This window comes from Drosophila bipectinata, chromosome 2L, assembly GCF_030179905.1.
Source record: "Drosophila bipectinata strain 14024-0381.07 chromosome 2L, DbipHiC1v2, whole genome shotgun sequence".
NCBI classification, from domain to species: Eukaryota; Metazoa; Arthropoda; class Insecta; order Diptera; family Drosophilidae; genus Drosophila; species Drosophila bipectinata.
This window is the reverse complement of record NC_091736.1, coordinates 15168594-15188675: the sequence shown is the minus strand read 5'-3', so window position 1 is coordinate 15188675 and position 20082 is coordinate 15168594. Positions and strand designations below refer to the sequence as shown.

The following is a 20082-nucleotide window of genomic DNA, read 5'->3' as shown; positions in this document are numbered from 1 at the left end:
AATCGGTCCTTGAAGAATTTTATTTAGTTTATAGTATTTTTATTGAATAATATTCTAGCTGATAACTTATTTACAAAGTTTTTATAAAGAATATTTATTCTTTTACTTGAAGTGAAGTAAACTAGAAGTGCTTATTAAACTTGTGGGTTTTGAACCAAATGTGAATACATTTTTTTGGCGATTTTAAATCCCAGTTCTCCATTATCTTCATAGTTTTGTTTTAACCAGTTGTTGAATCACGTTTAAATTCATTTGTCATTTGACAGCTCTTGTCAATTTCAAGCATTTTGGCATCAAGTGCATTCAATTTACTAAGCAGCTTTGGATGCAAGGCCATTGAAAAAGTAAAAATAATAATAACAAATCAATTTCCATACCATAATTGTTATAGTTTTGATTGCAATAAGCCAGAGGGTAACTGCTCAGGGGAAAAAGATAAAAAACACTCGAATGCTTTGACAATAAATTTCAAAAATCCTGAGCAGTCAACTGAGCAGTCGAGTCGAGTTGAAAACCAGTCCCACAAGACTGCCAAAGGAATGACAGGCAAACAAAGGAGTTGAATTTATTTACCCAGAGCCTGAAATTATTTCAGATTTATTTGCTTAAAGTCACCTCGGGCCAAACTCTTTTGACAACTAAACCTGCTAAGCCAGCTCGAGTTGAACTGTCGGCCAGTGAGCCGAGAAAGAGAAAATAAACCCATCTGCAAGGGGTTTTTTATAGCCAGGCTTGTCCTTGGGCCGACAATCAACAATTTATTGACCTTCTGTGACCCACAATGAGGCAATTGGCTTGATTGTTTGTTTTTTAATTTTCGGCTAATACTTTACGCCCCTCTATCAACAATCCATCTATAATTTCCATCTATAATTTAAAAGGATAGTATGATTTGTGTTTGCGGCATTACAAAGGCTATAGTGTGTCAACAATTCGCGAGTCTCGTCCATAATTGAGGACCCAAAAATGAATATCCCTCCTCATTTGTCAGCTTATTGCAAATATTTACTTAGTGCATTGAACATTATATCCTACATGCAAGGAAACTAATCCCGGCCAAGGCCTCGGGGGACTCTTTTGACTCAAAATGCCTTCTCCTGGGACACAAGCTAATTGTTTCGACATCGGCTTTGTTGCATATTTAAGTATCATTTACTTTAGCTTTGAAAATCCTTATTGAACTTAGGTTACGAAGATATGATATATGATTTGGACGTAGAAATAAAAAAGACATCGATAAAAAATATAACTCAAATGTTTAGAGGATTACAAATGAGTCATGCAGTATGAGCCTGTGGCTATTGAAGGGTCATTTTCGAAGGGTTTCTTAAAAATGGCGCTGTATGAGCCCGTGGCAGTAAAGTTGTTTTGGGCATCATTTTTTGGTTCGGCATTGTCTTTGTATTCTTGTTCTATTTGAGCTTTCTTGGGCGGCATTAATTGGCTTACATCCATTACAAATTCCGGCGATAAGTTTCCAGGAAAGACGGCCGGAGCAGGAGTATTAACAATCATGTGTCTCTCCAAAAATTCGGGAACAATAACTTTGATATTGCTACATTTTTTGTATTTTCGGTACAGGTAAATGATCAGACCAATTAGGATGGAAACTCCAATGGGAGCTATATAGTAACTTATACCAGCTCCCGAGGGGTCAGAGGCCTTATAGTTGTTAGACGTCCACTTATAACCTGTCCACTGCATCCCACCGCCGATTTTGTCAGTGTACCTGGCTGCCACTGCCATGTTGGAGAAGATCATGGATTTTGGAAACTGAAATTGGAGCTGGGAGGAGTCCAGGGACGTTATTTGCATGGCTTCACTTTCATCACAGATCTGAAGAATGTTGGTGGTGGCGGAGCACCAGTAGACAGTGTATCCATCGAGGTTTTTCTTGTCGTTTGGCGGATTCCAGAATAATATGTGGTTCTCTTTCCGATAGTAAAGATTTTCCGGCTTGTGTTGATTGGCGTTTTTTAGAATAGGAACTTTTATTTGACTCTTGTTGAGGGACGGACCCCTAGAGTTCTCACTCCAAATGTAAACGGTGGTGGAAACTGAGGCATCCCAGTCGTCAAAGACTGCAGAGGTATTTCCAATTCTTAATGCTTTTTTTCTAGAAAATAATATTCACAATTTATTGTAATATACTGATTTCACGCTTACCCATGCCCATTGGCCACTGTGTATGTGAAGTCCGGTCCATTCCACTCCAATTCATCCAGGTGCGTCCAAAATACGTATAGGCTATTATGGTTTGGATCGTGAGAGAATCCGTTGGGTACTACTTCGGGGGGTCTGCCGGGAAGATCCTCCATAGTTCTGCAATTTTGAAAGTACTTCTTGGACCAGGGCGACCCATGGACATTGACGCGACAAGAGACTTGAAATGCTACCGTTTGATAAGCAGGGATGGATACTTGAGGGCAATCCCTAAACTCAAGTGTGTTTAGATTAGTTGAAAAGTTCCTATCAAACCGTACTACTTTAGAGCTTGCCGGTATAAGGCTCCAATGACAAAAAATCATGTCTAAAGGCGTTTTCCAAAAGCCAATATATAAACATTTGCAGTTCTCCAAGGTAATATTTTCTATTTGCAACATAGAGAAACTAGGCGATACGATCTGTTGAATATTCAGGAGAATCTCCTGGGACTGAACGTCTCCTACGTATTCCATCTCTATCTTGAATATATGGCTCAACTTTTCCTGGTATATGGGAATATTCGTGCACTCGACTATGGTTTCCTTAATTGATGATTCCATACACTGAACTCTAGGAAATCCATTCGCACTTAAGAAGTAGCTTTTCTCATTGAACCGCCAGAGACCTACTCGAAGAAAGCTGCAGTTTCCAGTATTATCATAGGGATAAGAACGACACTCAAAGTTCTTCACATTCAGTAGGGGAATTACTGTAATATTGGCTTTATACAACAGTACCAAGCTCCATTGCCAGTCGCACGAAAAAATGTTTGTTGTCTCGTAGGACTCTACTATTTTAGTTTTGACAGTGGTATTGTCAACTATTATCTTCGGCATCTGTCTATACGGGAAAAATCTGCTTATCTCTATTGATTTGCTTCGAAGGCCGGAAACCCGACACTGGCAATATAAATATTCTCTTACGCGAATAACACTTCCCCGCTCCGACCATATGCGACAGGAGGGTTCTTCGCCCCAGCAGAGCACTATCATCGTCAGATTTATAAGGAGTGTTCTCAAAAAGGTCATAGTGAGCGAGATCCTTCGATTCAAAGTTATGTTTGGTTTATTTTAGCGACGATTGAACCGTTTTCACTAACTTGAACTAGGCAACTAAATCTTATCGTAAGAAAAAATGCGAGAAAATGTTAGAAAATTTCATTTAGAAAAAACTTTTAAATAATGTTCTTATCGCTGGGACGTTAGGGAATACACTGGAATACCGAAGGGTATAATTTATATTATCGAAGTAAAAAGTATTTGTATTATCGAATTTTTTCCATCAAATAGATTTCATGAGTCATATATGTATATATTTTTTTACATTTTTTTTGTTTTATTTAAATATTATTAAAATTCAAAAAATAATTGTTATAAGTCAGTAAAAACTATAAACCTAAAAATTATTCTTATGCTATTATGTGCTCTTATTTTTATGCCATATAGAGCTAGTTAATCATTCAAGAATTCAATTTATTTTTAAAATTGTTGGCTCATATAAGCCTTCATATCATATTAGAGGTCTGGGGGGCTAAATCCTGCATCCCTAGGTGTTCTTTTTAATCGAAGACCTGCAAAGGTTTGAGAGAGGCGGTAAACCAGTAAACAGTAAAAAAACCAATAAAAAATACAAGTTCTTGATGACAATATGTTTTGTAATTATATGTAATATATTTTGTTATATTTTGATAATGGTTAACCCATGGGATTTTTTGTTGATAATAACCCGTTTCCTTAATAATTGTATTTTTATGAAATTATGGGAACTGTTTTCACGTATATGGCATTATTAAAATACGCTTTGGTTACTTTAAATTAAACTTTAATAAATGAAAAAAGTTTATGAATAAGGATTTTTTTCTACTGACTTGTCGTTTTCAAAGGACCTTTCAGCACACGGGGTAAGAGATCCAGGAGGTATCGGCGTGTAGTTTTTGAAGGGTGTTACAGGAATGGTGCTGTATGACTCTAATGCTATCGAAATGCCATTTTGCACGGACTTTTCAGGACAAGAGCTGTAAGAAACAATGTTTTTTGCTGGGTCATGTTTTTCTAAAGATAAATTGGAGCATTTGCTTTGAGGTTCTGTTGCTATATTGGTATCTGGGGAATTATTTTCTGGTCCGGGGGGTGTTAAGGTATTATCCGGCGACATCAACACGTTGATATTCATTACAGCTTCTGGTGAGATGTTTCCAGCAATGACGGTCGGGGGAGAAGGAGGTGTGATAATATTTGGGGTTTGGTCTAAACCCTCAGGTAGGGTCACTTTTATATCCCTACATTTTTGGCACTTTCGGTTAAGGTAGACCAACAATACAATGAGGCTTGAAACGCCAATGGGAGCTGCATAGTAACTTATTCCTGCTCCCGGAGTGGGGTCAGTCCTCCTTTTAACATTCCAATAAAAATTTACCCATTTTATACCTCCTCCAATTTTGTCAATATATCTGGCTGCTACACCCATATTGGTAAAGGGGTTTAAAAGGTTAAACTGATATTTAAGGACTGAGGAACTTAATGCCTGCCTTCTTAGGTCATAATTTTCATCACAGATAGGGACATTTTTGAAGGAAGCGGTACACCAGTAAACCATATATCCTATAAGATTGCTCAAATCGTTTGGTGGATCCCATTTGAGACTAGTTTTCTCGTCATCATAGTAAACATTTTTGGGCCGTTGATTGTCATTTGTCAGAATGGGCAGTTTCAGTTCTGACCAATTGGCCGAAGCACCCTTTGAGTTCTTACTCCAAATGTAAATGGTGGAGGAGAGTGAGGCATCCCAGTTCCGAAATAGCGCTGAAGTATTTCCAAAAATTATACCACTTTCACTGGAAAATGATGCATTGACTATGAAACGAAAATAAATCGGAGCTTATATATCTATTACCCATGGTCAGTTTTAGCGATGTATCCAAAGTGAGGTCCATTCCATTGAATCGGTTTGAGGTGAACCCAGAAAATGTAGATTTGGTTTTCATCCCGATCATAGGAGAATCCGCATGGTAAGATCTTTGGGGGCTTCGAAGGTAAAATTATAGGAGTCCTAAAATTGTAACTGCGCTTTTCCGACCAGGCTGATTCATTTAAATTAAAACGGCAAGAAATATCAACCCTTATGTTTTTATCGCCAAGTAATTTTTCAGAAATGCACAAAGTTCTGTGGTCTTTTATAGTAAAAGTGTTTTTTTCAGTTTTAAATTTTTTAAGATAATAAGATCCCTTGATTGCCCATTTGCAAATTAGATTTTCATATTCTGATGAAATATTAGTGCAATTACAAATTGTTTTATTTTGGAAACCTACTTCTATGGACTCCCAATTCGGGATAACAATTTGATGGGTGTTTAGATCAAATTTTTGGCTATGTAGATTCGACGTTATCTCGAAGTGGTTTGTGGCAATGTTCTGGTTGATGTTAATATTTTTGCACTTCATAAACAAGGAATACCAATTACGGAAAAAACACTGAACTTTGGGTAATCCGTTTCCACTTAAGAAATACTTTATTTTCAGGGATTTTGGATGGGGGTGGGAGTACGAATAAGTCTTTAGCTTAAAGGAGCAGTTTCCAGTATATTCATTTTTGAAGGATCGACAGATGAAGTCTGTTGCTTCAAATTTCTTATACACACGTCCTCGGATATATGGATACCTCTTGAATGTAAACTCTGATTCTTTCATAGAGCAGTAGATATTTTCAGGAGGGTTTTTTGTCCCAATAGTTATATTGTCAACAATTTCCGTTGGATATTCAATTGATCCTTGCTCATTAATAATTTTCATATCCTTGCTTTGTATCCCGGGACTATTACACTGACAATATATGTATTTATCAAAATTATCACTATTTAAGTCGCTCCACATTTTACAGGGGAATTCTTCGCCCCAGCAGAGAACTAGCATTATCTGGCTTACAAGCACTGTCCTCCAAAAAGCCATAACAACAATACTATGGGTCCGATAAAACGTTTTCTTTAAACTGATTCCGGCAACTGAACTTGAGTTCCAAAAATTCGATCAAAAAAGTGGTCCTGTTTGTTATTTAACTAGGGCATTAGGGAATAATAAATTAAAATTGGTAAATTTTTTTAAAATTATTATCGTTCAAACTACCATATATTATTTACTTTTTTCTGTGAGTAAAAAGGTTTTCAAAAATTTTTGCTGATGTATTTTCTATTTAAATAAAATAACATAAATTATAGACAAGAAGTAATCTTAATGATCGTTAGCCGTCCTAAATATTTTTTCACAGCGCATTATTTCTTTAAGTGTAAGAAAAAGCACGAAAAAAAACCTCGATAAACAATATTATTCAAATCTCTTGTGACTTAAATTCAAAAAATTTAAGAACTCGTTAATATTATGTTTTATGTTTTAAATTTATACATAAATGCTTTAACTTTATGCTTTGTCCAGTATATATTCTGTAAGATTCACTATCTACTTGTTTTAGGAATATCTTTTGAAAGGGTCACAAAAACTGGTTAATTGTTTTAGACTTACGAATCCACGCCTTCAAAAATTTCGTTAAAAATATTACTAAATATGTTCAGTGTACTTTTCTGATTTTGACCTATCGCTGGAATTTTGTAGTATTCAGTGGGGGCTCGTACTCGTATTCAATAAATTAATAAAAATAATCAATAATTGATCAAATAATTGATAAATAAATACATTTTATAGTTTCTCGTCTCAATTGTTCCTCATCTTATAAAAAACTTAAAAATCAGGCAAAAAATCTAAATATAAGGGTATGTGTGTATATATTTTTACATGTATTTAGTAAAGTTTTTTTTTATATCATAATTGAAACCTTACTATTCTTTAATAACTATTTAATGGGATAGACTGGAAAATATAAAGCCTACATTGTACCTTAAATTGAATAGTAAATAGGATTCTGTTGACATTCCTGATATCCTGCACAGCTTCCACTTGGCGGCCAGGGATTCTCACGCAAATCAAATGAAATTGAGCGCAAATAATAATAAGATATTGACTCTGTTGGCTAGGAAAGGCAACTCAATTTATGCCAGCTGCTGGGTCGGGGGGAAGGATTTTCTGTTGGCGTAGTCCAGGGCGGGAGGATACAGAAAGATGTGCCAAACAATTATCCTGATAAAACGTGATTGATTATGCTTATGGAGGGGAAGTGGGTCGCACGTTTTTTTTTGTGCCCATGCCTTCTTAGATTCCGTTGAAGCTCTAGCAACGAATCAACGAATTTTCGATCAATGAAATAATTACGTGTCCTTCCGCCAGCCCAATGGAGTGTGCAAAATTTTCAATCAACGAATGCGTGCCCCAGCGGGTGGCAAGCTATGGGCATGGTGTGGTGTGGTATGGGAAATCTACTTAACCAAATTGATGACAATGCGATAAGTCAGAGACGGCGAGTTAAGCCGCTTAAATGCTTATAAACTGCCAGTACTCCCCTTACTTTCCCCCTGGGTTTTCCTTTTTTTTTTTGCCCTTTTGGCCTTCCCTCTCTATATAGTAGTAATATATATGATTTTTCCCAATATTAAGCTGCGTCTATGCCAATTGCTTGAGAGGGCAACTTTTTGGCCAGCTATGCGAATTATTTGTGATGCATATCCAGGAATCCTTATGCCACAGACATTGGCTTTGCTTCTGCACGGAAAATACACATTTTATTTAATTTATATTATAAGCATTTGAAATATAATATTTTTTATAATTAAAACATCAAAAATATTATCTCTAGAAATGCTATATAAAAAATTATGAATATTTTAGATTTTTTTTATGTGTAATTCTGCATGTGGCTTTTCGTTTCGATCTAGCATAAATTGTTGACATGCCTGGCCGCATTAAATTCAGCCCTGGCACGTACCACAATTTGAGGAGGTTGCCGCAAACCTTCTTACCTGTAACCTCACCCCACCCCTTTCCTATCCCGCTTTCCTACTTGTTGGTGCCCCTTTGTGGCCAGGTTGTTTGTGTGCCGAGCATGATATTGTCGTAAATATATCAAATATTCGTATCGTGCCATAAATAAGCAAAATAAGCGACTACTTTCCTCTCATAATTGGCAATTTGCGTTTGCCACTCGTTAGTTTGATTTCCATTTTCTGTGCCCCTGCCCCCGAATTCTTTGGCGTTTCAATTCTTGATTCTGGAAGAGTTACAGCTGCTTATTAGGCAGTGACAAGTGTCAGCTCAGGAAACAACTCACTCATCATATTGCGTATACGCCACCGCTGCCCCCCACTCTGCCGCATGTTAACAATTTGAGTGGAAAAATGTCATATATGTATAATGAAGGGTGGATATTTGTACAAGTGTGGAGGGGTGGGCTGATTTTGTATTTCTTTTATTGAAGGAGACCCTGAAGTCTAGAGCACACTCCACTAACATACACCACGTAGACCTAAAACAATTTTCAACTTTTAGCCACAATTTTACTTTGAAACCCCAAAGTCAAAGCAAGCGTTAAAGGTAGGAATAAAGTTTGACCAGTACACTAAAAGAAAATAAAGAAAGAAGTTTAGTTGTGAAATATCTTCCTGATTGGGACTTTATCCTTGACCACTTAACTGATCATTTAAAAATAATAAAAAAGGAGAAAAGAATCTCGCCAAGTACTCCGTCTTCGATCATGCTTTGAACTTAAACAACGCGTGGCTGGAATCAGGATACTTCAGGATACTTCAGGGCTTTGTGACAAAAAGAGACAGCTGCAGCGAGAGACAGCTAGAAAGAGAGCGAAAATCAAAGTAAAATTATATAAAAATGGCACAAGCACGTGAGCAGCTCCTTGAGGCTAAAGGAAGTCAAGGCGGAAGTGATGATGATGCTGATGATTTCCGCAAACAAATATTCCGTTTGTTCGCTCAACTGTCTAGGTGGAGAAGGGGCTTGGTTGGGGATTTTTTGGAGTTAGGGGATAGCCCGGCATTAGGACAACATTAGCCCAAAACAATTTTTAGGTTGCCCTGTTGCCGGCAGGTGTAAAAATGTTTTTTGTTACCTTTTAGCATTCAAAAGTGTGTGTTTGCAACACCACCCCTCATATCCTCACTCACACACACAAACACACACACAGACCTCTACTTCTGGTACATTGTTTCACTTCCGGTTTGTGTGGTTTTGTTGCTTTTTGGCGGCACACAAAACGAGCTCAGTGGGTTAAATGGAAACATCTCCGCAGCAGCAACAAATGCAAATGGGTTAGGCCCGTCCGCACCAAAATGCGGCACAATGCTGTCCAAACAAAACAGCAAAAAAAATTAAGCACACACTACGGCAGTAAGTATGGAAAAAAAAGATGGAAAACCAAAATAAAATGGTTACAAAAAAAGATAAAAAAGAACATTTTGATGCTACTGTTGCTGTTGTGTTTCTTCTGTTTTGTTGATGTTGCTGTTGCAGCTCCTGTGCTTGACACTTGCAGATTTAGCGCTTCATTTGCAGCAGCAACTGACAGAGATGGGACGTACCTACGAAACAAAATATATACCATATATATATATATATTTATCCACTTGTATAGGGTTGCAGGAGGAAGATGAGGACGGCATATCCTCATACAAATTTGATGTCAAGTTTTTGGTGGATTGTTTAACATAAGCAAGTGCCTTGGGCAAGGTAGGGATTTCGGTAGATTTCATGTTTATACTTCCACTTTCAATTTACGGCTTTGCCGCTTAAATATGAGTTAGAATGTGAAACTTTGTAAGAATTTTAGTGAATAATTTGATTAAAGTTGAATTTGTGTAAAGCCATTTTGGGATGACTTAAGACAAAGCCTATATCTAAAACAGTTTCTTAGTTGAAATCCTTACCAATAGGCTTCACATCGTTCACTTAAGTTTAATAAGATTTAAGTTTTAACTCTCTTTAGAGTTCATTTTATTAATGTGGTTTTAATAAACTTGTTATACCATTTACTAAAGCCTGTATATTAAATATTTATTACAGGTTAATTAAGTTAAGCTTTTTATAAAAAGACACATTTAATCAGAGCTCATTTAATCATTTAAGCTGCCGGGGGAACAATATTAGATTATCTGAAAATTTAAGGATTTCTACGATTTAACTTTTTTGCTGAAACTTGAGGAGATTGCCTAAATAAATAGAATTTTCTGCTTTGTCAAATACCCTTTTGTTTCTTTTGTTGGGTGTCTGGTTTTGTTGGATTGTTCTGGTTCTGGTTTTTGGTTTTGGTTTTTATTTTTCCCCTTTTGGCTGACTGGCTCCAAATCGTTTGTCGCTTAAGCTGCTCGCGCAATTCAAATTGATTTATAACGAAGATATATTTTATCAAGTCGATGGGTGGGAAATGGGAGTAACTATACTTTGGGGAATTCCCTCACATTTCGTGTGTGTGTGCCGGCAAGATTTCTCATGACATTTGGCTCCACTTGCAACGATTTCGAAAATATTTTCTTGTGCCGCCAATGCTGCTGCCGATGATGCTGCCGCTGCTTCTGCTTCTGTAGCTGCTGTTGCACAAAAATATGCGAGGGCCATGGCAACGACGTTGAATCGTGCCCAAGCTGCAGTTTGTTGTACGTGCAATGGCAGCCAATAGTCAAAGTTGTCATTTATATGCCCCTATGCCACCACCACGACCCATTTTCCCGCCCACCATTGCCGCTTTTCTGACTTTTTCCATTTTTTTTTTTGGTTCTGGGTGGGCTGCTTCTCCGAATCGTCCTTTATTTTTGGGGGGGAAGAGGATGGCAAGTGCTCGTGGGAAGGTCAACTGATTTATGACACTCAAATGAACTTCGACGCTGACTGAATAAATTTTGAAGACGACTTTTGTGTCGAGTTCTCGATTTGTTTGGCATTTTTTCTCGCTTTTCTTAGCACACCCGCACTCTTGTTTTTTTGGCGCCAAAAAATGTGTCTTTTTTTTCCACCCACAACCTGTTTTCTCCCACAATGTTTTTCTTCCCACATTTTTTTTGTCTGCTGATTTTTTAATGCATTCCATGTTGTTCTTTTTCTTGTTAGTTAGTTTGTTGTTTGTTGGATTTATGAACCTGCCACCAATTCGTCAGCGAAAGTCTCGAGCAAAATGTTGTTTTCTAGTTTTCATTCCGCAGAGTTTTTGTCAAATTTTTGACATTGAATCTGCTATGGAGAAGCCAAAGGACATCCAACCACAGCTAGTGCAGTTTTTACGATTTATTTTCATTTTTCCGGTTTCGCATTGGGCGCCAAACAAACAGCAAAAACAGCGAAAAAAATCTCAACATTCGACACTGGCTGCTTGTGAAATAATTGATGTGCAAATGTTGAAAATTCAATTGGGTTCACCTTGAGCGAAAGTGGCTGGGGCGCGGATGATCCGCACATCTAGTTCCAGACGCAAACTTTCACTCTGACAAGTGTGAAACGTCAGTGGATTGTCAGTATCCGCATCCATGTCAGTGCCCGTGTGGGGCGGAATATTTGCGTTGGCTGGTCGTCGAGCAAATTGGCGGCAAAAATTGATTAAGTTCTAATTGCAATCAATTATAAATTATTTGGAGCATAAACTATGCAGATCTGGAATTATGCACTCCCGGTAACGGAATCATAACAAGTTCAGGGGCATTTTGTGGTTGGTAATTATTGCGGAAGTGGTTTGCAATAAATAACATTTAATTGGCTTTTAAATATGTGTGTGCCGGCTGTTTTTTATTTCTTCCTTTTATTTATTCATTTTTATAATATTTTTAAAAATTTAATTATAATATGTTTCAGTCCGAAACAGTATTTCTCCTTCAATTCCTTGAATATCCTTTCGGGTTAAGGATGGGATTTTTTGTAGCGAGGAGTAAGCAGTGCAGAGGTTAAAGGGATATTTTTCATGATAGGATATTTTAGCACTGTATGTAAGCAGCAGTGTTATGATGTCCTAGATGTCCTTTGACAAGCAGTATGATTATAAATTTCAAAAACAGAGCAGTTTAAAAATGCCACAAAAAGGAATTTTCACAATAGTCCCTTTTCTTAAAAGGGATTTTTTTCTAAACTACCAAGCAATTGAATATTTTTTCCCAAAAGGTCTCATTAATATTAATGATAACCGGAAATTGAGTATCACATGTAAAAACAAATAAATAATGTACAAAATATACACAATGGAATATACTATTTAAATTAATATTAATATATTAAACATTTAAAGAAGTCACTTCTAGAATAAAAATAAAAATATAATGTTAACATAAGTAATAACTTATTAAAATCGAGAAGGGAAATAATCCCCAGTTGTTTGGGAAAAGCTTTAACATACATTCGGAGTGCGGCGAATTGGCCATCCATCCCAGAAAGCTTTTCCCCTCCAGAATATATCCTGTATTTGTAAGAGTGTGTGTGTGCGAGGATTCGTGTGTGTAAGTATGTGTTTTGGCCAGTTCGTGATGTTGATTTTGTCGGGTTTTCAACGTGACTCGGCCGCCATTCGAACCGCATTCGAAGTGGCAGCCTTCGCCTTTGCCTTAGCCAGAGTCTGAGTTCTGAAGCCGTCGATCTCTCAGTATTGTGACGGCATTCAGGGGCTGCGGAAGTGCCACACGTGTCCTCGTACATCGGTATTCTCTTAACGGTAAATCGGTGGCATGTTCTTTGGCGTGGCAAAAGGCGTAATTTTCGAGTGTGTTAACGAAGGCCGGAAAAAAATAATAAAAACAGTGGCTTTTCAATGGCACCATGGAGTCAAAGCAAAAACCGCACTTGACAAAACAACAATAACAGCAGCGACAATAGAAATTTAAATATTCATGAACAGTGTCGATTGTCATCAATTGTATGTGTGTGTGTGTGTGATAGTGTGTGTTGCATGTGTAATTGTGTGGTGTGTGTGAACATTTCAAACAACATTTCCCGCTCCCTGTGCCATTTTCCCAATCAACAGCAGGCGACATTGCCTGTCATTGTCAATCAGCAAACAGGAAAACACAACAATAACAACAACAGCGGCAGCAACAAAAACAGCTAAAACAAAAACAATAATAGGAACACAACAACAACAACAATGGAAAATGAACAACCAACAAACAACAATAACCAAACAATAATGAACTAATGTCAAATGTCAGCCGCATATAATTGACAAATTTACGCATTGATTTTGAATATTTAATTATTATACATGCAAGTGCAATTAGTGATTTTGTTCCTGCCTTTTTTGGTTGGGATAATCTTTGGATTTGGAAGAACCTATCCCAATAACAAACCAATTGACAGTTGACATTTGTAACGGATTAACCATGAAATTAAGTCCCCCAATCGGTGAATTGTGCGTGCGTGTCCATAAAACTGTCAAAATGAATAAATAAACTGTCAATTGCAATCCCCCAAATACAAATTTTATACTCTGAGCGCCTAACCCTGAAAGTATATATATGTGTACATTTATGCAACCAAATGTGGCGAGCCTTCAGACAAACAAACATTGAACATTTATTTCCTACTTTCGTGTGATTTATGCTCAGTGAGGCGTGGGTGATCACGGCCAGGAGCACGGGGCACATAGCTTAGGGGCTAAGGGGAACGTGGTATTAGACTCTACCTCTCCTCTCATTTTTATGTCCTAAGTGAGGCCAGAAAAATGACGCGAAAATCGTCAAGCAATTTTCCCGACACTTTATCGCAGGCTCTCGTAGGAAAAAAAAAGCAGCAGAAACCAAATGATATCAAATAACAATTTTATCGTCTGAAGTCTGGCATTCTTTTTTTAATTCAAAGTAGATTAAATTGCACAAAGTGTGTATAAATAAAAATTAATCAAGAATGATATAAAATAGAAAAGTCTTTAAAGTTCACTTGTTTAATTCCACAATTTTCTGCTGAAATGTAATACCCTTTTCCCATTTTTCCTGTGTAGCTCTATGTCCTAGGCCTAGGACTAGGCCAAAATGTGGCCCATACATGCAATCGCAGTCGCGTTGATGGCTTTAATGCCGACGCTTTTGGCCATGTTGTATGTAAAAAGCACACAGGCAAGTGCTCGGGTGCGCTATGTTCTGGTTTGTTTGGTTTTAAGTGGAAGTTGTGGGTGCATGGATGGGTTAAGAGGCGGCAGCCAGCATGCCCACCCGCCGGAATGGGTTAAGAGAAAGCTCTAACATTACAGACCCACTGACATAAAGTGGTTCGCGCTTTTGTTTTTCCACTGGATTAGTTGGCTTTGAAAGTAGTTCAGGAAAACTCCAGTTGCAGCACAAATACGAATTAAATTTTAACCCAAAAAAAAAAGGGCAATGAATGCCCCTTAAAACATTTTACATGTGCTCTGAAATGGGACACCTCTTGTGGCTGAAATGGCTGGGAATCCCTGGAATTTTCTTTTAATTAGACTCAGACAATTTTTGAGAAGAAATTTTAAACACACTTTTGCAATTACAGACAGTTATAAAGGCAGCAAGGCAAATAATGGCATTTTAGGGCTTTCGACTCATAAGCCAATTAAAAATGGCAACTGAGACACAAAACTCCAATCAAGGCACCCTAAAAATTTCATTTACATTTTCAAAACATCTTGGAAAAAGTTGTGTTACTTGTTCCCTGGTTCTTTTTGTCGTTTTTTGTCACAAGGCTTACGATTGACACCTGACTATTCACCTGCCTTGTTGGCTGCAGGACTTTCTGTTTGTTTCGCTCCCTGCCGCCAATCAATCAAACCAAGCAAGGACATCGAGGCCGTCCTTCGACGGAATCGAGTTAGGGTCTTCTCTACCCCTGGAGTTCCGGCTCCTTGGTGGGCTGAAAATTAAAATTCTTCAATGTGAGGAAAGGCATAAAAATGTATGAAATATATATGAAAAGGCTGTCAAGGGTCGAATAAATAATGTAAAAAGGGAAATGCTTTTTTTGGGCGTTGCTGTTTTTCCCTTAGGGTCCCAAAAAGTTCCCTAAGTTGTCTGAGGAAACCGCATGAATTTAAGACAAGAAATTTGAGTCAGTTTTCGGGGAAAATTTTCAACTCTAATGGAGTGTAAAGAACGCACACAAACGCTCAGGACTCGGTTCACCTAATCACATTGAGAGCTTAACCCCCGCCCAAGGACATATCCTGAATAATGAACGCCATTGTCCTTGGTGGCAGTGGTCACTTTTTGGCTAGTTGGCTAATGACCGTGGCTGTCCAGCAATGGCACCATCAATAATTCAAGTTTGGCAACTTTGAATGCGCTTTGAGCGCATTACATTTAATCAGGATTCATACAGGACTTGAGCGTATATATGTGTGTTCATGTTCATCCGTGTACCGAGTCCTGAATCCCTAGTCCGTGTGATTGTTTATGCTAATAATTCATAAACACGCGCCTGTGAAAAGCCCAAAACCAAACACACACGCACCGACCCAAATGAATTCTTGTAGAATAAGGCTTATTGACAGACGTCCTGGCCTGGGGTTAGGTGTCCTTCTGTTTCGACTGCCCTTTGCTCCCGGCGACCCCTTGTTGGCCCGCAAATGTTGGCTCCTTTGAGGAGCCTGAGGGAAAGCCGCTTAGTCCTAGTCCTGTATACACAGAAGGAAAAACATAAACAATATCAGTTTCAGGCTTAAGTTTTAATTACTTGTGACTTTTAAGTCAAAATAGGATTAAATACATACGTAAGTACTTTAATTGTTCCATATTTAAAATTTGAGTAACTTTTAGTAAAATTTTTTAATGTCTTCTTTATTTATTTTTTTTTTTAATATTTTCAAAATCTTAAAAGTATAATATATATTTTTTTTTAAGTGCATCCAAAAGACTCCGAAGACGGCAAAAGCAAAGCTCATAGATGGCCTCAGTAAGGCTTCCCCAAGCTGTTGCCCGCACTTTGTGGTCTGTGCTGGAATTCTAGGATAATAAAATGTTACCAGGACTCACATATACCGAGTCCGTGCTTCCTTTTCTCCTTACCCCCTTTTCTTGCTACCCATATGTGGTTGCATCTGTTACCGGTATGGTAGCAAATGGGCGGGGCCAGAAAGACCAGGTTTTAATCTTTATGAAGCATATTTCATATCGTTTTTGGAACGCTTTTTTATGACTACCCGGGCGGGTCTTCTTTTCGGCATTATTAAAGGGAATTTTATTGATTGGTTCACTGCGGCTTCCTTTGGGAAATGCCAGAGAGCAGGTGAAGTGGCTTGATTAAAGTTGATTTTGCGTGCCGAGCTATATATAGGGATGCGTGGGGCTTTCTGAGTTTATAATTCAAAGTTATGTTTCTACAACTGCTTCTAAATTAGGAGTTATAATTTAATTATAACTACAAGCTATTACTGGGTTCCGTACCCAAAATGTACCACTTTGGCAACTCCGTTCCACCTATGTGGCTCAGTTTCTCATTAAGTCCTTCTTGGCTATTACAAGAGCCTTCTTGGCTAATCAGGACTCAGGATTCAGCCAGGATAACCCACCCACCAGGAACTATTTATTTATTGTTCGGTTCAAGTGCAAGGCAATAAATCTGCGGCCAAGTTTTGTGTGTTGAATTTTATTTTCTGTATCATTAATTACAATGGTTTGTTTAAAGAATGGGCCATTCGGCCGCCATTCGATAATAAATCATTTACCTTGCAGTGGAATAAAAGTAAAAGTGAACAAAACAGGGTCAGCCAGTCCTCTCTCTTGCCTTTTCTTTCCTTTTTTATTTATTTAGCTTTTTTGTGCCTTTTTTGTTGTTCTTTTTTATGCCATTTGTTTATTTTTTGTGACTGTTTTGTTTTGTATTTTGCCTGGGCAACTGATAAGGATTAAGGGATAACAAAACAATGCATAGCAGCAAGGACACCATGAGGCAGGCAGCTAGGCAGGCCAGCAGGCAGGCAGGTCAGGGCGTTGTTGCAGAACAAACTGCAACCTCAATGGAATTTCTTCTCGGCCTCTTGTACTCCTCCGCTGGCTTACGCTGCGTATACGTAACAAAACGAGCCACGAATGCAATTAAATTAGACTAACAGCAAATGGCCAAGAGGAGGTCAAATGGAAGGGGCTTGACTGGAACTGGGACTGGGTCTTGGTTAGAGATAGAAATGGCCACGTAAACTGATGGCCAAAGGGAAACTCCGGCAAAAGACACCAACCCGGGGGCGTCAGAAAAATACATGGACTGTCGAAGCGTGAGACAGTGGGTGGGATGGTTTTTGCCAGGTGAAGCGAACTGAAGTGAAGTGCAGGGAAAGTGGCAGCTAAAATGGTAAAACTGAAAGCTGCAAACTTTGGCACTCGGAGAGACGGACAAACGGACAAGCGGACAGACGGACAGTTGAGTAAAGTAAAGGTGTTGACGTGCCAGCAAGCAACAGGCAGGATGCTAAAAAAATAAAGGATACCTCCTAAAGGGCAAGGTTTATAAGACTGGATAATTGTTTTCTGAATCTTTTAATTAAGATTTAGTAACTTAAAATGAATTACATTTTTTTGGTGAATGGCTTATAAGGAGTATTCATGATAAAAAACAATAATGCCTATATAGAAGAAACTGTGTCATAAAATAAAAAACCAAATAAACACATAAATTTTTTCTTTTCGACTCAAATAAATTACTGCCGGATTATTTGTACATTTTACACCTGTAAGTGATTACCTTATCACCTCAATAGACTGGAAAAACAAGTGAAAGTTCACTGAAGTGCAAAGGTATTTTAGACCCAATTTCTAGGTGGCTACATATTTCAAGCCGAATGTAGGAGAACCCTTTAAATCTCTTACCTTTCCTTCAGTAAATAAACACGTTGCCGTCGGGGCTCTGAAAGTGATTGCTTCATTGCTTATTTTTTTGTTCAATCAGGCGGCTAAAAAACAAAAAGGAAAACTAAAAGTGAGAGCTGAGATAAAACCAAGCAGACAGTAAAAATATTGCTCGGCCAGAGCAAAAGTGGCTAGGGCAACAAGCTGAATGTTGCTGGCAGTGTTTAGATCAAATATTTCATTGGCGCTCGGCTATCGCTCGGAAAAAAGTAAAAGTTTAAGTAAGCATAAAATAAAATAATAACAAAATAGCAGCAACAGCTATACAGCAAATGGCGCATTATGCTGCTGGACATGCTGCTGCAGCAATAGTAACATTAGCGGCAGCAACGCGAACCCAAACGCCAACGGTAGCAGCAACATCGGCACTTAAATGCAGCAACAAGAAAAATCAGCTGAAAACTGGCAAATAAAACTCAACGACAGGCAAAAACTATTAAATCTCGCTGGATGCCTGCGGCAATAGTTATTGTTAAGCAACACAAGCAGGAGAAGCAGCAGCAGCAGCGGCAGCAACATCGGCAGGAGGGGCAGCAGCAGCAGCAGCAGGAGCAGGAGCAACGGAAGGAGCAACATTGGGGAAAACAAATTTGCAATATAAATTTATGCGGATTTTTGCGTCGCAGCGGCGCCGACGACGACGTCGACGCCGATGTCCTAGCAACAGCAATAACAAATATAACAGCAACATCATTGGCAGCAACAGCAACATCAGCGGAAAAAGCAACAAGCCGGCGTACACTAACAACAAAAACTACAAAAAAAGCAACAACGACGGCGACGCGAACAGTTATTATAATAATGGCGTTAGTTGTTAGCATAATACAACAGCAACAACAACAGATGCAACAATCGCTACTCTGGCCATTCTATAACGGTAAGTGCTCTTGCTTTTTCACTCACTCCGCCCGGGCAGAACTGGCACACTTTGCCCTCTGACCCCGGTCATTTTCAGTGGGTTAATGTGGCAAAAAAACAGCCAAAACTAAGGATAACAAAACATTTATAAGAAAGGAATATTTCTTAAGAATGAAAAGTAAATGTGTTGTTTTAAATGACACATTTTATAAAGAAAAGCTTTAAAAACTATTTTAATTAAGTTAAACTAAATTATTATATTAGGAACTACTGTTTTTATCTTAATTACTCACTCACTATTAGACTAGATTCTTGTCTTTTCCAGTTTTAAAATGTAACTTCTAAATGTTATAATTTATTTAAAACTACCAATATTGTTTTGTTGAGACTCTTTTAATTTATGCTGTATAAAGACCCGATAATTCTTAAAATTGCATATATTAAGATCTTAATTTTATACCTAAAAAAAATGAAAATATTCGTACCAAATTTCAAAGGACATCACTGGTAGCATCCTTTAGAAAGTTTCTGTTTGCTCTGGTACTTCAACTTTTTGCCTCTCTGCGTTTATGGAAGCGAATCGCGAGCCAACAAAATGGTGGAAAGGAATGGTGGAGAGAAAGCAGAGAGGGGCGAAAGAAGGAGAACGTGGGCAAAATGCTGTATTGCATACTTTTAGCTGCTGCCATAATATTTCAGAGCAATGCAAATTATGTTTACGTGCGTGGAAAATAGCTAAAATGTCCGTGGCCTCTGGTCCGATCCTCCTGCTAGGCCCCTTCAATAGTGAGGGGTAAGAACAGTTAGAACAGTGAGTGCTAAAAGTATGCTTTTAATAGTTCAAATTGCATTTAATGCATAATGCACAAATTGTTCACAACGGGCTCACAAAACTGGCCAGCTGGCAGCAACATTGGCAGCAGCAACACGAGCCACATGAGCAATTTATTTGTTTCATGCTTACCAATTTGTTAATAATTAATTTTCATGTTTGGAATTTTCATTGACGGGCGATGAGTTTTTGTTTTTACTTCGCTTTCCATTTTTTTTTTGTTTTTGTTCATTCAATAGTTGTAAGTAATGTTACACGCTATTTGTGGTTAATTGAACTGCTTTCTATTTATTTACAGCTCACAAATTACAGAACTATTATTTTATTTTTATTCTTTACACTGCTTTTAATTGTAAGTGGATAATAAATTCTGCGTTTGACAAATGGCATATGTTTGCTTTTGACAAACAGAATCATTAAAATTATCAAGTTTAGTAAACAAGCAGATGCGTCAAAGGCATAGAAA

General features: G+C 37.9%; 2 protein-coding genes across 2 annotated transcripts in view; one reads left to right on the top strand and one right to left on the bottom strand.

The window, feature by feature from the left end:
- Positions 1 to 1266: 1266 nt before the first annotated feature.
- Positions 1267 to 2318, bottom strand: LOC108125777 (cytokine receptor-like). The gene is made up of 2 exons (XM_017242105.2): positions 2167 to 2318; positions 1267 to 2116 (listed from the first exon to the last, which is right to left on the bottom strand). The coding sequence occupies exons 1-2, from the start codon at positions 2316 to 2318 to the stop codon at positions 1267 to 1269; spliced, it is 1002 nt and encodes a 333-aa protein (XP_017097594.2).
- A 15634-nt stretch (positions 2319 to 17952) lies between these two features.
- The window catches only part of dpr3 (defective proboscis extension response 3), a 50223-nt gene continuing 48093 nt past the window's right edge, over positions 17953 to 20082 (top strand). The window contains exon 1 of the mRNA XM_017242500.3: positions 17953 to 18803. Coding sequence (XP_017097989.2) covers positions 18377 to 18803 — 427 coding nt within the window. The 5' untranslated portion in view covers positions 17953 to 18376. The remainder of the gene's footprint in view (positions 18804 to 20082) is intronic.